Genomic DNA, 21,042 nt, shown 5'->3' with positions numbered 1-21,042 from the left:
TGTATTACAATTAGCTCCCCGCTGAACAATGGCGGGAAACGCGGTCCGTCATTGGTGGGCTGAGCGGAAGATCATGACCTGCCTTCACACCGTCGTGAAGTGGGTCCCCCCATATTTTCCACGCACACCACTTATCACGCCCGCCGCCAGCGTGCACGGAAAATTCCGCCCTAGGTGTCTGTCATTCTTTGAAATACCCCAATTGATTCTGCATCTATGATCTTCTAGGACTTTGTATTCATTGGTTTCTCAATCCTTTGAATATAATTTTGACTTTGAGTAATAATGTGAAATACGCCATTTCTGATCAGCTGTCGATTGTACATCGCCTGATTTCACTTCCATTCCTTCAGTACAAGGGTTGACAATCAGGGGAGATTTATACCAGCCACCTGTTCTATTATAGCCTAGAAAAATATTGGCCCCTTTATGTGAATACATTTTTGGAGATGAAATTCTAGCTGTTCTAACTAAGATCTGAATTTTGCGGTCAGTGGTGCAGTGGCATACTCTCACTGACATTGAAGAAAGCTGCCCATCATCTTTTAGTAGGTTCTATGGTGTCAATTTCACCTTTTCAGCTGGTGTTGGTGCCAGCTTTAGGGGTATCTCTGGAATCTAACAATAATAATGTCATGAAGCAAGCCAATCACATTGAAGAATTCTCACAGCCAGGAAAGCAGGAAATAACATACAGGTTTTATCATTCACATTTTATAATTTTAAGGTAGAAGCCTAAATATCATGAACTGCCAACTTGATTGGCACTCCATTTACCACCTTAGCATTCACTCCCTCCACTACCGATGCAATGACAGCAGTGTATACTATGTATAAGATGCACAGCAATACTCACCAAACCTCCTTCAACAACACTTTCAAATCCGACAACCTTTACCAGCTCAAAGAACAAGGGCAGCAGATGTATGGGAACACCACCGCCTGCAAGCTCTCCTTCAAGTCTCGCCATCCTGATTTAAAACTATGCCACTTGTTCCTTTACTATCACTGGGCCAACATCCTGGGGCTCCCTCCCTAACAGCACTGTAGGTGTACCCACACCAGATGGACTGCATTTAGGAAGGCAGCTCACCACTGTCTTTTCAACCATGATTAGGGTGGGGCAATAAATGTCCAAACAAAGGCTTTATTTTTATTATTTTAAATACAAATAGATTTTTTTAAAATTTTGGAATGAAGAAAAATGATACTTTACAAACACGGGATTAGATTTTCAGGGCACAATAAGTTTTGTAGTAGCTATGACTGGGTACATTGTCTAAAAACTCAGTTGCACCTCATTCAACAAGGGTTAACTTTGAGTTTTTCCAGTGAGAATTGGACATAGAAGTGGAAGCTCACAAACTCAGTGATTTTTAGTTAAATTCTATCTTCAAGGACCTCAAAAGTGCGCCCTGTGTAGGACCAAGTTAATACTGACAGTGACTTGCACCTTTGTAGTAATTATGGTTTTATTTAGTGTGTAATGTACCTTTAAGAATAATACTTGTTAGGGAAGATCACATAGCCTGTAGTAACCAATGGGAGAGTAGCGCGGGCTACCTCCACAGTAAGTGTAGGGATAGAGTTGGAGTTGAAAACACACGTGTAGTTGCTGATGAGTATATTGTAAATAAACTTAATGTTCCCACCCAAGAAGTGTCTGCAAATCAACTCTATCATTAATAGCATAACTTGGCCACCCTACAACAAACTGGTGATGAGGATAAAACAGGATTGAACAGAAGAAATCAAGTTAGAAAGAAATTGGCACTGTGCCTCGCCCTGTGATTGTAAGTAGCAAGCTCTGTGAGAATTGAAGAAGTTACCCCTCTCAAAATGCACTTTGGGAGAATTGATCCTTTTGAACCAGCCACAGATGATTGGTCTCAATACATAGAATGCCTCATGTCCTTTTTTCATGAGATTAGGGGGAAGAGAAGAAGCAAGCGATCCTCTTGAGTACTTGTGGGAGCAAAACCTACAGCTGGATTCGAAGTTTGATGGCAATCAGTGCCGCAGATTCGAAGATTTTTGACGAATTGGTGGACCTTGTGAAGGGTCATTTTCAACCCAAGCCCTCAGTCATGATGCAGAAGCTCAGGCTTAATTCGCGAAACAGAGCCCCAGTTGAGACAATTGCATGCTACATGGCAAATTTGAAGCAGCTAAAGGATGATTGTGAGTTTGGTATGACTCTGAACAACATGCTCAGAGATCTTTTAGTGTGTGGCATGAAAGAGAATTCTGTTCAGAAAAGATTATTGTCCAAAGTGAATCTGGATTTCAAGAAGGTGCTGGAGATGGTGCTGGCCATGGAAAGGGAAGTAAGAGATTCAACAGCAATACAGGGCGCGCAAAATGCCTCCGTCCTCCACATCAGGCAGGAAACCTCAGCCGAAAGTGGCGTGAAAAAGCGAGACTCTGCCGAGAAGTGGGAAACAGCCCCTGCTAGCTGAAGAATAAAGAAAAATAACTTAGCAGCGAAATTGAAGAATAATCTTAGAGGTGGAAACAATCAGTCTTTTAGTGATTGGCAGTCTAAAAAAATCGAATGCTACTATTGTCACAGAAATGGGCATATGATGAGGTAATGCAAAGAAAGATTCAAGCAGGCTTGTAAACAAAAGGTGAAGCCCAATCAAATCTACAATATTGAAGAGCCTGAAACAGCAAATTCAGAATTTACTCATTGTTTAATCTTTAAGTTGGAAAGACAGAACCACTATTTGTCACAGTGAAAGTAAATGGCAAACCTGTTAGAATGGAAGTGGACACAGGAGTTTCCACTACAGTAATTGGGGAACATACATTCAGGTATTTGAATAATGGTGAACATCAATTAAGTTTAGAAGAAACAGCCACCAAACTAAAAAAAAATACAGGTAAAGACATTCAAGTAAAAGGCATAAGCAGTATAACTGTCCATTATGTAAGTCAATTGGCAAAGCTACCAATGTTTGTATTGAGAGGCAGAGGACCAAGGCTTTTAGGGCAAAATTGCCTAAGGGAAATCAACCTTGATTGGCCACTGAGATTCCAAAAGGAAGCTGGAAGCGTTCCTGTTTTGAAAAAGGAGTGTGTAAGGACTCAACAACCTGAAGAAATGCAGGCTGTCTTAAGCCAAACCCTGGATGAACAGCAGAAGAAATTCAAAGAGACCCTGCTTGATGACAGAGTTTGAGACGAGGTGAACAACCTTCGAAGGGAAAAAGAAAACCTGTTGAGAGACCTTCAAACACTACAAGATTCCCTCAGGTCAAAGTTTGTACCTCTGGAAAAGTATGAAGAGAAACAGAAAGACTTCAGCACTTTTCTGAACAAACTGAAGAATCAGTTGGCAGAGAAGACACAACAATGCTCAATTTTCCAAGAGGCAGCAAGCAAATACAAAAAAGAGATGGAAGTACTGAGAATCAGTTAATTGAAGCCAAAGAGGCTTTGGAAGCAAAAGTCGCAGAATTTTCCAAGAATCAGACAGATAATGACATTTTGGGAGACTCAGCCATTGAGCTCAGACAAGTTGAGCTTGCATCTGAGAGAAGTCTGGCCAACAGTGAAGTCAAAAAGAAGGCCTGTCCATCATCTTTGGTGTCAAGAAATTTCACCAGCATGTACACGACTGCCATTTTACAGTTGTTTCAGACCACAAACTATTGCTAGGATTGTTTAGTGAAGACAGGGCTATACCACCCAAAATCTCTGCAAGAATACAATGATGGGCTTTAATTCTGGCAGCATACAAATACACTTCCATACATAAGCCTGACAATCAAATTGCAAACGGCGATGCCCTTAGTCATTTGCATTTACAAGAAAATGATGAGCACGTCCCAGTTCCACAGGAACTTGTTTTACTGTTAAATTTCTTAGCTTCCTCACCGGTATGTGCTCAACAGATCTGAGACTGGACAAGTTGGGACCCAGTCCTATCTCAGGTACAAGAACAAGTGCTATGTGATTGGTCACAGGAGCTCGTAACTGACGAAATGAAACCGTACTTCAATAGAAGACATGAAATAACCGGCCAGGATGGCATCTTATTGTGGGGAGCACGAGTGATAGTTCCTCCAAAGGGAAGGAAGCCACTTTTAATTGAACTACACAGTGCCCATCCAGGAATTTCCTGAATGAAGACCATCATACGCAGCTATCTATGGTGGCCTGGGATGGAAGGTGAAATAGAGAGTTTAGTAAAGCACTGTGTGCAATGCCAGTAACTGCAACATTTGCCAGTGACAGCTCCATTATACACATGGGAGTGGCCAGGTAGACGCTGAGTGTGGTTACATATTGACTATGTTGGACCTTTCCTGGGAACAACGTTTCTGCTCATTGTCGATGCCCATTCAAAATGGTTGGACATATATGAGGTGAAATCACTAATGTCGGCTGCTACAATTAAGAAACTATGTCATGAGTTTTGCCATTCACAGACTACCAGAAGTAGTCGTTTCCAATAATGACACGGCATTTATGAATACTGAGTTTCAACGGCTTATCAGTCTCAATGGTATTACTCCTGTGAAAACTGCATCGTACCCCCCTTCTTTAAACAGACTGGCCAAAAGGGCAGTTCAAACCTTCAAGGCAGGCATGAAAAAGCTAGCTGGTGATTCCTTGGCAACCAAGCTAGCACGCTTTCCTTTTCATTACAGGACCACCCCTCATACAACAACAGGTGTCACACCTGCAGAGTTATTGCTGAGGCACCATCTCAGGACGAGATTGAGCTTAATAACACCAAATTTAGAGGGGAAGGTGGAAAGGAGTCAGGGAAGTCAGAAAACTAAACACGGTTGGCATAGTCACGAGAGGAAATTTACAGTGGGAGAACCAGTATACGTGAAAAATTTCAGGGAAGGACCAAAGTGGTTACCAGGTGAAAAAACGCGGTGACTGGATCTCTATATTACCACATGGAGCTGGAAGGCCGGATCACCTGGAAACATGTGGACCATTTAAGAAAGAGAGAGACAAATCACCAAGATTTGGTTCCACCAGTGATCATGACCGGGCCTGCATTTCCTGTTGAGAATACTCAACCCAGGACTGACATGTCTGATGTTCCTGTAAGAGTTGAGGATACAGAACTGCAAGTACCCACCGAAGCACCTGGTGTTCAGGCAACTCCGGCAAAGGAGGTCCCTGACAAAGAATCTGAAGTTGTGGAGCTGCGACATTCCACACGTTCCAGGAAACCACCTGAAAGACTGAACTTGTAAATTCCTTACCCAGTGTAAATATTGTGTGTCTTGAAAAATATGTACTTATAAGTATAATATGTATAGCTGAGCTAAAGGGGGAGGAATATAGTAATCATGGTTTTATTTATTGTGTAATGCACCTTCTAAGAATAACACTTGTTAGGGAAGATCACGTGATCTGTAGTAGCCAATAGGAGAGTAGTACGGGCTGCCTCCAGGAGGTAGTGCAGAAATAGAATTGAAGTTGAAAACACACGTATGGTTGCTGCTGAATATATTGTAAATAAACTTGATGTTTTCATCCAAGAAGTGTCTGCAGATCAACTTTATCATTAATAGCACAACTTACCCACCCTACAACAACATTTCAACTTGAAAATCCTAATGTGCAGACTTCAGAGGTAGGATTTTTTTGGATGGCAGAGTTTTCCTGCCCACCATCTGAAGAGTCGGTGGGGAACTCATCCCCGCTGATCACAACAGCCCTGCAGGCACTAAGCGCAGCTGGAGAAGGGACTTCACTCCTACACTGGAGCGGAAGGACTGCCTCAGAGAGATCTGTGGTTTCAGCAGTTCCAGTGTCAGCAGTGGCTGGGACTGGGATGACAAGCAGTCCCCAGATTCCAAGCCCCGAAGTCCAGGACCACGTAAATGTGGGGGTCTCATGGCAGGAAACTTGGGGGAGAGAGAGGTGGGGGTCTTGAAGGAGAGGTCAGGGGAGTGGAGCACTCACAGATAGATTGGGAGTGGGCGAGGGGAAGGTGACCCGGGGAATTTTACAGGCCTGCAACCCTCCAGCAAGGGGCCCGTAAAATTCTGCCCCAGAAATTACTGTCAGTTCTAAGAGTAATGATGGCGAATGCTGACAGTTTTATTGTCAGTACAGACACATATTTCGGGGCAATATCCTTTATTTGCCTGCTTCCTAAGGTAGTGAGTGTGGTAATAGATAAGAGGTATTGTATTTAACTTATGTCTTCCAATACTTCATAAGCTTAAATCCATGGCTATGATATACTTTATCATTCACGGTTGCCCCATTTGTTGTGCTATGAGTTTTTTTTTTGATATAGAGAAGCTTATTTGAAATGGTCTGAACTGCGGCAGCACATTAGTGATGTATTAGGCATTAATGAACTCAAGAGCATCTATATTCTATAGGTTTATCATGCAAGAGATAGTTTCAGGATAAGGCAAGATTGATCAAAAAGCTTTATATATGCACACTTGTTGAGTTTATTTCCACCAAAAAATCCCACATCCTGTTCATAGGTTTCTATTTGGACTTGTATAAAATGGATCCTTGATATCACACACCCATCCCTCTACAATTCTTATAAATCAGCTCTCGACTCCACCTATTTTCGAACAATGGTCTAAATTGTCACTGATCCCCAGCAGCTACCAAACAGCAGTTTAATTTTCAGGCCAGTAAACACACACAGAGGGTGCTGAATATTCAAGATTTTAACCCTTTCTCAGCACATCACTTCATGTTAACACAAGCTCTCCGTTGATTAATGAACACAGGAAGGCTAAACAGTTGTGGAATATAAACCATATTCAGATCAAAAGCTCTTAGTAGCTAAACTGGAGAAAGAAGGAAAGTAGTTATAAAACCTACTTAGGCAGGTGACCTAATAAACAAAGTGCTCAATAGGCAACACGATAACATAGGTATTTGCATGCCCAAGACAGGAAGGTGTGAGTTTAAGTCTTGTTTGATATTAATCAAAATGATTGAACACTCTAACGTTTTGGGAGCCTCCCAGTGACTAAAGACCCTAGTTCCAGAACATCTCCCATTTGATCAGCTAGCTTTGAAATCAGAAATATAGCATGTACGTGGCTTTCAAATTTAAGTGCTAGATAGGTCACAAAGAGAGCTTGACCTGACCACAGGGAGCCAGGGTTTCATAACTATCAAAAATATCTCACTGATCAGTGAGACCCTATTTGAGCAAAACAGAGCTAAACTTGGAGAAAATAAGTTACTACCCTCAGTGAGCTAAAGAATAATTCTGCACTGAAGCGTTGGAGATATTGGAACCTGTTCCATTCCATTTAAAAACAACTTTGCTGCTAACCTCAAAGCTTTGCTCTGAAAAATGCCAAACATTCTTCAACCAGTTCTATGGAGAATGCCGTTTGTTGTGATCAGCACATAAGCTAAATGTGTAACTTGGATCTCTCGAAAGATATTCAAAGTAAATTCCTCCTTGCTGAGTTTGAGGGTTTTTAAAGAAGGCTGTAATGTTAGCTTGTCTTTTGTGATTAAATACTTGTCTTTTCTTTCACAGTGTGTGTCCTGTACGTACAGGGAATTGAGACTATACAGTGGAGAGAGGTAAGAAAGAGATTTCCCCTTTTGTTAAAACATAATGTGGGTAAAACTGCTCTGATCTAATTAGATTGCACCCCAATTTCCTTTCTGCCTCAGTCACTTCTTTTATGTCTAATGTGCTTCATAGTTCATCCAGCTGTCTGTATGGAACTCATGTACAAGCATTTTCTTTTGCTAAATGAATAATGGCCACTATTTGTGGCCTAGACCTTATAATAGATCAAAACAAATGAAAGGTTAAGTTTATCAAAATATTCCAGTTGAAACTATCATTTAACCTGAACAAAGTTCTGAACCAGTAGGGATTTGAATGCTTAATGTCTTGATTATGTTTACTCATTAGCATTTCAAGTACATTTCTACACCTAGGTTCTTTTGATAATTTCAAGCTTGCAGTCTATCTGACTCCAAAAGTAATTAAATCACACAGACAGAACCATCTACGCTCACACCCATAAACCGACCTTACAACAAACTAGAAAAATATTATGAAAGTTATTATACTTTCGTAACACACATAAAAATCTCTACTATTCACACTCTGGTCAGCTACCTTTCTTATTACCTGCTAAGATTTTCACCGGCCATGACATTGTTTTAGTTGCTGCACGTTGCCTAGCCCTATAACACCAAAATCATGTGTATGAAATATTTATAGAAATATATCAAATTGCAGGTCACCAGAAATCTCGCAAGAAATGTAAACCAAGTGTTTTTCTCCTTGGGCACAACTCAGAAGTTAGACCTGAAAATATACCCAATGTTGCATCCAGTTTTCTGATGTTTTCTTATACACAGGTATCCCCCCAATCTCATTACATCATAGGCATAAATCGGCATAAATTACTGAAACAATCAGGGCCCAATGAAATGCCAAACCCATACCATTATATTTCTTCTGTGAGCATTAAAATTTAAGTTTCAACTCATTTAACTGTCATTCACGCACATCTGGCACATTTAAGATAAAAGCAAAATACTGTGAATACTGGAGATCTGAAATAAAACAGAAGGTGCTGGAAAAGCACAGCAGGTCTGGCAGCATGTGTGGAGAGAGAAACCAAGTTAACGTTTCAAGTCCATATGTCTCGTCTTGGAACTAGCACGTTTAAGAGCTGCAATTGGGGAAGCTTTTTCACTTTTTAATGTGGCTTACCCTTATGCCATAAAAGCACATTTAAAGAAGCAAAGCAGGCTTCAGGGTAACGTTTGAAAATGCTCAAATTTGCAATTAAAATAACAGGAATTTGGCTTTGCTCTCTTCTTTATCCGAAAATATGCTTACAGTGAAAATTCCCCCAGAACCCAACCCGACCCAAGCAAGCACAATTGAAGGATACTCACCTGAGAGTCAGAGGCATGGCCAATTGTGTTTGTTTGGAAGGGAGGGTTTGATGGATTTATTCAGAACACAGACTTACAATGTCGAGCAGACTTGGGCATATTGTAGCGACATATGTAACTCATTATGCCCAAGATTTTTGGCCTCACATAATTGGTTTGAGTCTGGATGTGGAAATACAAAGTGAACACCAAGTCATAAAGTTAACATTGCTATTAATAGCTATGTAGATCAATGTGATCATTTTTCATAATCATGAAATAAAATTGTTTTAAATTGGACATATTACTTTGTGAAGGTTTTTATCTGGATAAAAATTAGAGATGGGCTCATGAACTGTTCATTTACTGAGCAAATACCTATGAGTTCCAATAGATGACAAGCAGCACAGGACAAATTTTCCATTTGATATATCAGCACAAACGTAAACAGCAATGAAAATCCTCATTTTCCATGACATTTCTATAATCATCACTCATGCCCTGCTATTCTAATATTAGCACTCCACCTCTGCCTTAAAAATATTCAAAGACTCTGCTTCCACCACCTTTTCAGGAAGAGAGTTCCGAAGACTTGCGACCCTCTGAGAGAAAAAATTCACCTAACCTCTGTTTTAAATGGGTGACCCCTTATTTTTAAACAGTGACCCCTAGATGTAGAATCTTACACAAAAGGAAACATCCTCTCCACATCCACCCTGTCAAGAGCCATCAGGATCTTATATGTTTCAATCAAGCTGCCTCTTACTCTTCTAAACTCCAGTGGATACAAGCCTAGTCTGTCCAATCTTTCCTCATAAGACAAGCCATCCATTCCAGATATTAGCCTGGTAAACCTTTTCTGAATTGCTTCCAACGCATTTACACCCTTCCTTAAATAAGGTGACTTATACTGTACACAGTGCTCCAAATGTGGTCTCATTAGTGCCCTGTACAACTGAAGCATACCCTTCCTACTTTTGTATTCAATTCCCCTCACAATAAATGATAACATTCTATTAGCTTTCCTAATTACTTGCTGTACTTGCATATTAGCCTTTTGTGATTCATGCATTAGGACACCCAGACCCCTCTGCATCTCCGAGATCTACAATCTCTCACCGTTTAGATAGTATGCTTCTCTTTCATTCTTCCTGCCAAAATAGACAATTTCCCATTTTCCCACATTATACTCCCTCTGGCAGATCTTCGCCCACTCACTTTACCTATATATATCTCTTTTTAGCCTCCTCATGTCCTCTTCACAACTTACTTTCCTACCTATCTTTGTGTCATCAGCAAATTTGGCAACCATCCCTTCAATCCCTTCATCCAAGTCATTTATATAAATTGTAAACAGTTGAGGTCCCATGTTATGGTACAGCCGATGGTAAATGCTGAGTTGTTCAAATTCCAAAGGGAAACTTGAAACAACTGCCACAACTTGTTTTGCAAGTTGTATAAATTTCGAGATGCGTGCCTTGAATTCAGTAATAATAAGACCACCAAGACTTTTGGGTTTTACAAAACGAGATCAAACATTTATTAATAAGAGAAATGATTTTAAACACATACATAGATCTACAAATTACTATTACGATAACTTCTAAATCCCCTATTTAGTCTGACTCCCAGTTACACTTTCATTAAGGCAACAGTAGGACATATAGATTTTAAAGGACCCAGGCAAGGTGACACACAATACCCTGAACTAGTCGAATTCAAAGTGAGTTTTCTTAACTTCAGTTCTTTGAAAACAGCAGCTTGAGGCCTTGATTCTGAAGGCTTTTCACACTTGTTAGATCTTAAAAATGCCTACCCTTAGCCTTTGTTCCTTTGTACATATTTTCCCCTTTGAATGCAAATTCCCATTGTTTTACTATGTCTTTGGACTTTACCTTTCTGATAATAAAAGTCTCGCATAGCACTAAGCTTTACCAGTAACCTTCAGGAAAAATAAACACACTGGCCAGAATCCTTTGCATGCCGATGCATAAAATGATGTGCGGTGACGTTGGGCGTGCGTCCCAACATCACCACGCGTCATTCTGTTCTTCCGTTCAGCAGGCGCGCACTGGAGTCAGCTGCACGCCCGTTGATCTGTCAAAGGCGTGTTAAGGCCATTATTAAACTAATTAACCTGATTGAGAAAGCTGCCTGTCCAACCTTAAGGTTGGCGGGCAGGCGAAGAGCCCAGACGGCCTTTACATTTTTCATGAAATCTCATCCACAGGCGGGATGAGGTTTCATGAAGGTTTCATTAATGGAATAAAATTTTTAATGAAAATTCATGGTTATGTCCCAGCTCATGTGACACTATCACATGAGGGGGCATGTCTGAATAATTTAATTTTTTTATTTTTTGCAAGTTTAAAACTTAAGTTAATCTCTCCGTGCCTCAGGGAGATTTCTGCGCTCTTTCGCGTGCATGTGTGAATGAGCGCAGGCCCTGACTCTCCCTCCTCCTCCCACCCACAGAGGTAGCGCTGAGCACTTCCGGGCACGCGTCACACTGGGTGGGTTAATTGGCCCACCTCATAAAATGGCAGCATGCAGCCGATCGCGGGCAGTGATCGGCTCCACACCCACCCGTGCCCGCTCCCGACCGGCCCACCTGATGGGGAGAAAATTCTCCCCACTGTTTCTGAATTTCACCTGGCTAGGTGACACATTTCACCCCTCCTTTGAAAACAATCTAGACTGGTTTATTTAAAAATACATATTCCCTTTTACACTTTACATTCTAAACTTCCCCCATGTTTACCATGTTTACATCAAAGCCTTCAGACCAGCTGCCTTTAATCCAATTAAGTCTCTCACACACACCTACAGACACAGGTACCATTACTTTACAATAAATCCCAATAACATTATGAGAATTATTCTATCTTCCTGACATGTCAGCACCGTCCCTGTGGCCAGCCACTCGTTACATCTTGCCAACCTGAAAAATACCCATTTATGCCTACTCTCTGCTTCCTGTTAGCCAGCCAATCCTCTATCCATGCCAATATGTTACCCCCTATACCACGAGCATTTATTTTCTGCAATAGCCTTTGATGTGGCACTTTATCAAATGCCTTCTGGAAATCTAAGCACAGTACATCCTCCGGTTCCCCTTTATCCACTGCACATGTTACTTCCTCAAAGGACTCCAATAAGTTGGTTAAACATGATTTGCCTTTCACTAAACCATGTTGACTCTGCCTGATGACCATGAGCTTATCCAAATGCCCTGCTGTAACTTCTTTAATAATAGCTTCTAACACTTTTCCTGTGACAAATTTTAAGCTAACTGGCCTGTAGTTCCCTGCTTTCTGTCTTCTTCCCTTTTTTGAATAATGAAATTACATTTACTATGTTCTAATCTAATGGGACCTTCCCCGAATCTAGGGAGTTTTGGAAAATTAAAACCAATGCATCAATTATCTTACTAGACACATCTTTTAAGACTCTCGGATGAAGTCCATCAGGACCCAGGTCGTTGTCAGCCCACAGCTCCAACAATTTACTAAGTACCACTTCTCTGGTGATTGTGATTTTCCTGAGTTCCTTCCCCACTTCCATTTCTTGGTTTATGGCTGCTTCTGGGATGTTACTTGTATCCTCTATAGTGAAAACTGATGCAAAATATCTGTTCAATTCATCTTGTTTTCCATTATCAATTCCCTAGACTCACTTTCTATAGGGCCAACACTCACTTTGTTAACTCTTCTTTAAATATTTACAAAAACTCTTACTATCTGTTTTTGTATTTCTGGCTAGCTTTCTCTCATACTCTAATTTTTCCCTCCTTATTAGTCTTTTAGTTGTTCTTTGCTGTTACTTATATTCTGTCCAATCTTCTGGCCTTCCACATATCTTTTCACAATTATATGCTTTTTCTTTAAGTCTGATACTATCTTTAACCTTTCTAATTAACCACGGATGGTGTGTCCATCCCCTGGACTTTTTCTTACTCGTTGGAATGTACCTATTCTGGGCATTCTGAAATATCCTCTCAAATATGCCACTGTATCTCTATTGACCTATCCCTTAACCTAATTTGCCAATTCACCTTAGCCAACTCAGCTTTCATGCCCTTATAATTGCCCTTATTTAAGTTTAAAAACTTAGTTTCAGGCCCACTCCTCTCTCCCTTTTATAAAATGTTGGCTTGGCCTCAGTAGGAGTTTTGCATTCAATTCTGGGCACCACACTTGAGGAAGGATGTGAAGGTGTTAGAGAAGGTGCTTAAAAGATTTACAAGAATGGTTCCAGGGATGGAATACTTCAGTTATGAGAACTGGGGCTGTTCTCCTTAGTGAAGGGAAGGTTGAGAGGAGATTTGATAGGGGTGTTCAAAATCCTGAGGGGCTTGGACAAAGTAGATAGGGCGAAACTGTTCCCATTGACCAAAGGGTGAAGAACCAGAGGACACTGATTTTAAGGTGAAAAGCAACAAATCCAAAGGTGACGTGTGGAAAAATTTTTTCACACGCTGAGTGGTCAGGACCTGGAATGCACTTCCTGAGAGAGCGGTGGGGGCATATTCAATCATGGCTTTCAAAAGGGTATTGGATAATTATCTGAAGAGAAATAATTTGCAGGGTTATGGGGAAAAGATGGAGAAATGGAACTAGCTGAACTGCTGTTGCAGAGATCCGATAAAAGCGCGATGGGCTGAATGGTTTCCTCCTGTACTGTAACCATCCTATGATTCTTTTTGAGGATGTAACTAATAGGGTAGATAAAGGGGAGCCATTGTAGTTTATTTGGACTTCCAAAAGGCATTTGATAAAGAACCACACAAAAAGGTTAGTAAGCAAGTGGAGTTGGGGGGTAATATATTTCTGTATATTGGGAGCCTCCTCTCTATGAAGGCAGACATAGATGATGAAATTTCTCATCGCCTCCACTGTGTGTCTGCTCATCCTTCAGCCGACTGAAGAAAAGAGTATTTGAGAACCAGGTTCTCAAATCCAAGACTAAGGTCATGGTTTACTGGGCAACAGCAATCCCCTTGCTCCTATATGCTTCAGAGGCTTGGACAGCCTACAGGCACCTCAAAGCACTGGAGAGCTGCCACCAGCAGTGCCATCGCAAGATCCTCCATATCCAGTGGCAAGAAAGGCGATCCAACAGCAGCGTCCTGTGCCAAGTCAACATGCCCAGCATCAAGACAGTAATCACTCAAAACCAGGTCTGCTGGGCAGGACATGTCGCTCACATGCCTGACACCAGACTCCCAAAGCAACTGTGCTACTCAGAACTTAGTTGGGGCAGGAGACTGGCAGGAGGACAACAGAAACACTTCAGGGATGTTCTCAACGCATCCCTGAAGAGATCAAATATCCCCGGCTCATGGGAGTTCCCTGGCCTGTGGTCGACCAAAATGGAGAAGGGTCATTCAGAAGGCACTGCACATATCAAGAGGCTTCATCAGGAGCATGCAGAGGTGAAGTCGAGGCACCGGGGAGAGTGCACAAACCTCCAAACAGCTTATCTACCCAATCCTTCAAGCTCTGCCTATCCTGCGTGTGGCAGAGTCTGCAGACCATGCCTTTCTTGGTCTGCCTTCCTTGCCTTCCTCTGCGAGGCTGAGCAGGCACATTGGAGGCAATGATAAATTTCATCATCTATGTTTGGGATTGGATTACCAGAATAAGGAAGTTATGTTACAAAGGTGCAGGGTGATGCTGCAACTGGCATACTGTGTGTAGTTTTTGTCTCCATATCTAAGGAAGGATATACTTGCATTGGAAGCGGTATAGCAAATGTTGGCTAGATTGGACCCTGGAATGAGAGGGATGGCCTATGATGAGAGGCTGAGTAAATTGGGTCTGTATTCTCTGGAGTTTAGAAAAATGAGATGTTCTGAAAGGGCTTGAAAGGCTGGAGAGTCTAAAATAAGGGGGCACATTCTCAGTATAAGAGGTCAGTCATTTAGCATTGAGATCGAGATTTCTTCACTCAGAGGATTGTGAATCAGTTGAATTCCGTATCCCAGAGTTTTGTAAATGCTCCATCATTGAATGTATTCAAGGCTGAGATAGACAGGTTTTTGGTTGCTTGGAATCGAGGGATATGGAGAGCGGGCCAGAAAGTGGAGTTGAGGCAGAAGATCACCTATGATCATATGGAATAACAAAACTGACTTGAGGAGCTGTATTGTCTATTCCTGCTCCAATTATTTTGTATGTTTTAAAAATGTACATTATGACTGGGGGTGTGGGGGTGGTGGTGGGGGAGGAGAGCAGTGGTTGTGGGGAGTTACCAATTCTGATCAGCAAATATTAATAAGCATTTAAATGAGTATTTGCTGAAAAAAGAAACTTGTCAAAGCTTTTCATCTTGCACTCATCAGGACATTATGCAAGACTACCAATATATAAAAATACCAATATATATTATAACATAAAGAACATGTACACACACAGCACCTGTTTCAGCTAAACAAAATAAGTGACAGCCATTCGCTGACTCATTCCTCAGGGTGATGCCTTGACCAATCAAGGTAAAGCTGCCTGGTTTAAATTTCAAATAATGCTTGGCAGTTAACTCTTGTCACCATCACTAGTGCATTCTCCATGGCAACGCCTCTACCAATCAGAACCCACTTGCCAACCAAGCAGCGCTCTCGTCTCATGCAATATAATTCTTGTTTTCCCCTTATATTGGTATTCTTGTGTAGTGTCCTGATGAGTGTAGGATGAAAGGCTTCAACATGTCTCCTTTTTTAGAAATACTCAAGTACTGTACTACCAAATGACTATTTAAGTGAGTATTTCAGAGAACAGCTGGAAAACATAATGTGGTGTATTGTCCATACAATTTGTGCCGGTTCTGATTTGAAGAGAGAATTTAGCCCTTCATTTCTGCTGTTCTTCAGATTAAAGCACCATGCTATTAATGGAGTTGAATGGAAAATACACCATTCTCCCAAAACTCAACCTTATTTTCACAATTCAAAAGACACAATTTGCAGTTCCAGGCGTGAGGCAAAAAGCAAACTTCATTTAACCAAGAAAAAAATCAAAGGCTGTTTGGCAACACATTGGCGGGGATTTTCCATGTCCGCCGACACTGGGCATGTTCTGTGGCGTGAGCAGACAATATGGCAAGAAAGCCAAAAATTGGTTTCACGACATCGTGGAACCAGTTTGCGATCGTCCGCTCCGCCTGTTGATGGCTGGCCATGTTCCCCACCATCGGACACCGGGAACCTCATTGTAATACATCAGCGTATCATAAGGACAGCCTGCCGGACTCATCCCCCTACCGCCAGATGGTCCCCCATGTTGGCAGGAAAACACACCAACTTGTTTCACAGCAGCATTTAGAAGGCGTGCACTTGGCGAGCTGTGCTTCGCCTGGAACTTCAAGGTTCGTATGCCCACCTTGCTTCGGTCAGCACTCGCAGTCATCAGCGCCAGGCTTCACAGACAGCACCACATCATTTTTAGGGGGACTCACAGGCAGGTCTCTACCTACCAGATCAGCCATATGTGGGTGGCTTTTCAATGGCTGCAGGGCCAGGTCTTGCTTGGGGAAGGGGCAGAAGTGGCCTCAGGCGAGGGAACAGGCTGCAGGACGAGGGCTGTACTGGGGAAGGAGAGTATCGCAGGGTGTGTGTGTGGGGGCACATGTTGATCTGTGCAAGTCGCCTCAAGATGGTGAGGGCTGAGGAGGCAGCCTCCAGAGGAGATGAAGCCAGATGGACATATGAGAGTATGTGTGTGAGAATGGGTGATGATGTCCCCTGGGCTGGCAGTGAGTGCAATGGCAGTGAATGTGTGATGACCTTGTGTGTGTGTGAATTTAGAGTGATGAGATGGTTGCCATACCCTAGTTGCACAGATCAGATCATTCATCCTCTATTTGCATTGGATAGCCAACCTCTTCTGTGCAACATTGGCACTGATCACCACTGCCATCACCTACCAAGCCAGAGTGGTAATGTTGCTGCCCCTCCTGCGGCCAGAGCGGAGGTAGAGGTCATCACAGTGAGCCTCCACGGCGTCTAAAATGTGCTCGAGGGCTGCCTTTCGGGGCCATGTCTTCTTTGCTGCAGTTCTGGGCTGGAGGCACTGAGTGCGGCTGTACTTTAAATGTGATGCCTGGTGTGGTGAAGCGGCGAGGTGATGGCATGGTGGGCAAATGAGATCCTGCCCGTCATGGAAACAGCGTCTTTCCTGGGAACGCATAAGTAACGTGGCGGGTTTGAGATGATACGGCATGAAAACCCGCCATCGTGGCCAGCGGGTAAAGTGTCCGGCTGCCGCACTTAGTACAAATCTGGGATGATTCCGCCCATTGACCTAAAAAATAAAAAGGACCCACCCGGCAACAGTGAGGATCCTAAATCACATCGATACAGCAGAAAACTCAATGTTGGCAAATGGCAGACTAAAGAAAAAGCCATTCTGTGCAGTAAATAAAATCAATGTGCCTACTTAAGCTAGGCACAGATCATTTGCCAGGTCGGAACAGCAATGAAGATGCATTAGATTTGCCGCACAGCTGCACACACCATAGGAGGTTTGACGTCCAGTTTTTCAACTTGTTGTCATGTAGCCTTGGTTTGGCTTGAAAACACCATAAACTCGATGTTACATTTGGGAAGAAATCGAGTCTGCAGCTGTTCTCACAGTGACTCAAGAACTTAATTGCTTCTCAACCTGAAACACAAACAAAGGAGCAGTGGTTAGCAGACAGATCTGATTAGATATTTGCATAATCTATCATTTCCCTTGAAATGCAATGTGGCATTTTCTTTTGGAAGAGGTATGCCTTGTGAAATTTCTATGGATGCTGCACCAGATGATGTTTCCTTCACCAGTGAAACACATGTTGAATGTGTGTGTTTGCAAATATGCAGGTTCTCCCCACTGATTATAAAGTCTGCAGCTCCACTAAGGTTTCCAAGCACTACGCTGAAGATGAAGAAGTACTTCCTTTACTGCTCACCTCTTTAGATGGGGTTTCTTACTTTGGTGTGACCATTTTGGACCAGCTCTCTATCTGTTGCCTCACTTTGTCTTGAATGAGCTGACAGGTTCGGTGTTCCAGTATCATCTGCTGTTGCTGATTGATAAAGAGAAGTAGGAGCGAGCGCTGCTGGGAAATATCAATTATTGACGATTTTCATTATGTGTCAACCTTGGCTAAGTCCTAGCACTCTCGCTTGTGAGTCACAAGGTTTTGGGTTCAAGTACACTCCAGAGACTTGAACACATAATCCAGACTGGCAAATTCCTCGGTGCAGTACTGAGGGAGAGCTGCACTCTCATGGACTGCACTCTCAGGGTTGCTGTCTTTAGATGAGACCCAGGCTCTGCAAACCTGACCCGGGAAAAACAGGCCCGGATGTTGGGATTTTTGTTCCGGGAGACAGGATGAAATGGGAGCTGGGCCCACTTCCCCACTCGCCGCCCCACCCCGGAATGAGTGCAGAGGCTGCCGGGTGAGGAGGTGGCCTGGCCGGAAGATCTGCCTCTGTGCACCGGCATCATGTCAAAGATTGAAAAAAAAACAATAAAGCAAAATACGTCCCTCCAGCCCTCTCACACTCCCCATGCCCCATCCATGCCACCCCATGTCACCTAATGCCCCTGTACCCACCCCTCATGGCCCCCATACCCTCCATGCCACCTCATGCCCCATTCCCAACCCCATGGACATTAGAGTTGCCAACCCTCCATGAATTGAAGATCAATCTCCAAGACACCGCTGTGTACAATCTTGAGAAAAATCACAGGGACACTAAAAAATTTAGTTTTATAAATTTTCTTTGAACAGAATTTCTCTTTCTCAGATATAAAAATATTGAAAATGGGGGGGAAAGGTTGTTTGGCTGACAGTTGAGCATCATCCAATTAGCATTAGGGTAGTGAGTCTTCTTGCATTCCAATTGGAGTAGGAAGGCAGTGCGTCACAAGGATGGATGTGTTGGCCAGAAAATGACTGGGGCGTCAGGGTAACTCAAGATGAAACCTCCAGCAATACATTTAATCACAGATGGCAACCCTAATGGACACTGATACCATCCATGCCAACCTATGCCCTTGTACCATTGGAAGGGACTTTTTTTTAATACTCCAGGTATTCGTTTTTTCCAAAAATTTAAAGGGCAGGTCTTTTAAACGCCTTGATAGCATGACTGCTCCCTTTAACAGTTGACTTTGACAGATCCTCTTCACAGTTCTGACAGCTCCATCTGATCGATCCTTTTGACAGATACTTCTGACAGTTTTGACTGTTGATTTTGGACAGGTCTGTTGACAGTTGCAATAAGCTTGACAGTAATGAGTTTATGCACTTTTTACACACATGTATGTCTACTTTTGACAATGTCAAAAGGCCCAAAGGCACCTTACCTCACACAAAGGTGTCCCTGGATCAGATCCAAAGGGATACCCTGGCTATCTAAATGAATCCACAAGGTTCAGACCTGCTGTTGCCTGGTCTAATCGTTTCACAGTCCTGGCTTACCAAAACCCTACTTCAGTGGAGGCAGCTGATGATTTAAATGGCCAACTGCCTGAACACCTGTCTGACCATTCCCGCCCCTGGGAAAATAGGAAGAGTCATGCTTGGGGGGCAGGCCTTCTGATTTCTGGGCTCACCTGCCATTTTCACCATGACGGAGTCTCAGTCGTGAAAATTCAGGGCCGAGTGCCTAACTGCTCTCTTGGGTGGGCGTGAAGACGAACAGGGGAGTCCATATGACAACCTTCATGATTACAACAAAGACAAACCATCCCTATCTATCCTGTTGTTTTTAATTCTCACCCTTTTTTTAAATACTGCTCTAAATTCTCCTTCAGCCCCATAACTGTCCAAGGTAAAGGTGCTCATCTAATTCCGGCCTCTTGAGCATCCCCGATTGTAATTGTTTCACCATTAGTGGCTATGCCTTCAGCTTTCTAGGCCCTGAGTTCTGGAATTCCCTCCCTAAACCTCTCTGCCTCTTCCTCTAAGATTTTCCTTAAAACCTACCTCTTTGACCAAGCTTTTGTCATCTGTCCTCATACCTACATGACTGGCTTGGTGTCAGAGTTTGTTCGATAACGCTCCTGTGAAGCATCTTGGAATGCTTCAATCTTTACAATCTCAAAGGCACGATATTAACACAAATTGTTCTTTTGGTGTCTCGGCCAATAATTATCTTTCAACTAACATCAAGAAGCAATTATCATTTTTTTATTTGCTCATGGGATGTGGGCATCACTCACTGGGCCAGCATTTATTGCCCATCCCTAATTGCCTGTGAGAACTGAGTGGAGTGGCTTGCTAGGCTATTTAAGAGTCAACCACATTGCTCTGGGTCTGAAGTCACAAGTAGGCCAGATTTCCTTCCCTAAAGGACATTAGTGAACGAGATGGGTTTTTACAACAATCGGCAATGGTTGTTATCATTAGACTTTTAATTCCAGATTTTTTACTGAATTCAAATTTTACCATCTGCCATGGTGGGATTTGAACCCAGGTCACCAGGGAATTACCCTGGGTACCTGGGGTACTAGTCCAGTGACAATACCACTATGCCACCGCCTCGCCGTAACCATATCTCGTTATGTACCTCAGTGCTGGGTGTAGGACCTTACAATGTGTAAATGTGTTGCTTTGTTACCCTATGTTAGTGTGATCACAATTCAAAAGTACTCAATTGGCAGCAAAGCACTTTGGCATGTCCTGAAGTATTGACAGGTTCTATGTGTGTTGAAGTCCTTTTCCTGTGAGAGCATTGCACGTTACCTTTTTAGGGTTTGCCGTGTCTTTCAAAACATTAAAATAGCTGGAGTGGATTTCCCTCTGCTTTTTGTTAAAAACATCAACACCCAAATCAAGAAAAGACTGTTCTGCCTGTCAAGCCCTTGAGCAGAAGGAATAGTAGCTCAACTGCCAACTTGGTGACCTGAGTAACACTGAAGAACAGAAGATTCATCAAAATAATTGACTTCCACAGCAAACATCATTTTTATTTAGATGACACAAGATTTATCTGTCCTAATGTGGTTTGTCTGATGCAGCAAAAAATGACCAAGTCCTGTATTTGTGAAGCCGGTGTAAATACATATTTTTAAAGATTTCTACATTTTTATATTGAATGTAGAATATTAAATGTGCTGCTTACTTATTGCTTCTAATTACTTCAGTAATTAAGTTTACTTCAATAAATTTATTTCA

General features: G+C 42.4%; 1 protein-coding gene across 2 annotated transcripts in view; it reads left to right on the top strand.

Moving 5' to 3' along the window:
• The window catches only part of LOC144683255 (copine-8-like), a 742,817-nt gene that overhangs the window by 117,912 nt on the left and 603,863 nt on the right, over positions 1-21,042 (top strand). For both annotated transcript variants that reach the window (XM_078546211.1, XM_078546212.1), the window contains exon 3: positions 7,508-7,554. In XM_078546211.1, the coding sequence (XP_078402337.1) occupies positions 7,508-7,554 (47 nt within the window). The remainder of the gene's footprint in view (positions 1-7,507; positions 7,555-21,042) is intronic.

The sequence above is a fragment of the Cetorhinus maximus genome, chromosome 8 (assembly GCF_964194155.1).
Source record: "Cetorhinus maximus chromosome 8, sCetMax3.hap1.1, whole genome shotgun sequence".
Lineage (NCBI taxonomy): Eukaryota > Metazoa > Chordata > Chondrichthyes > Lamniformes > Cetorhinidae > Cetorhinus > Cetorhinus maximus.
Note: the sequence above shows the minus strand (reverse complement) of the source record. Positions and strands in the feature narration are given on the sequence as shown.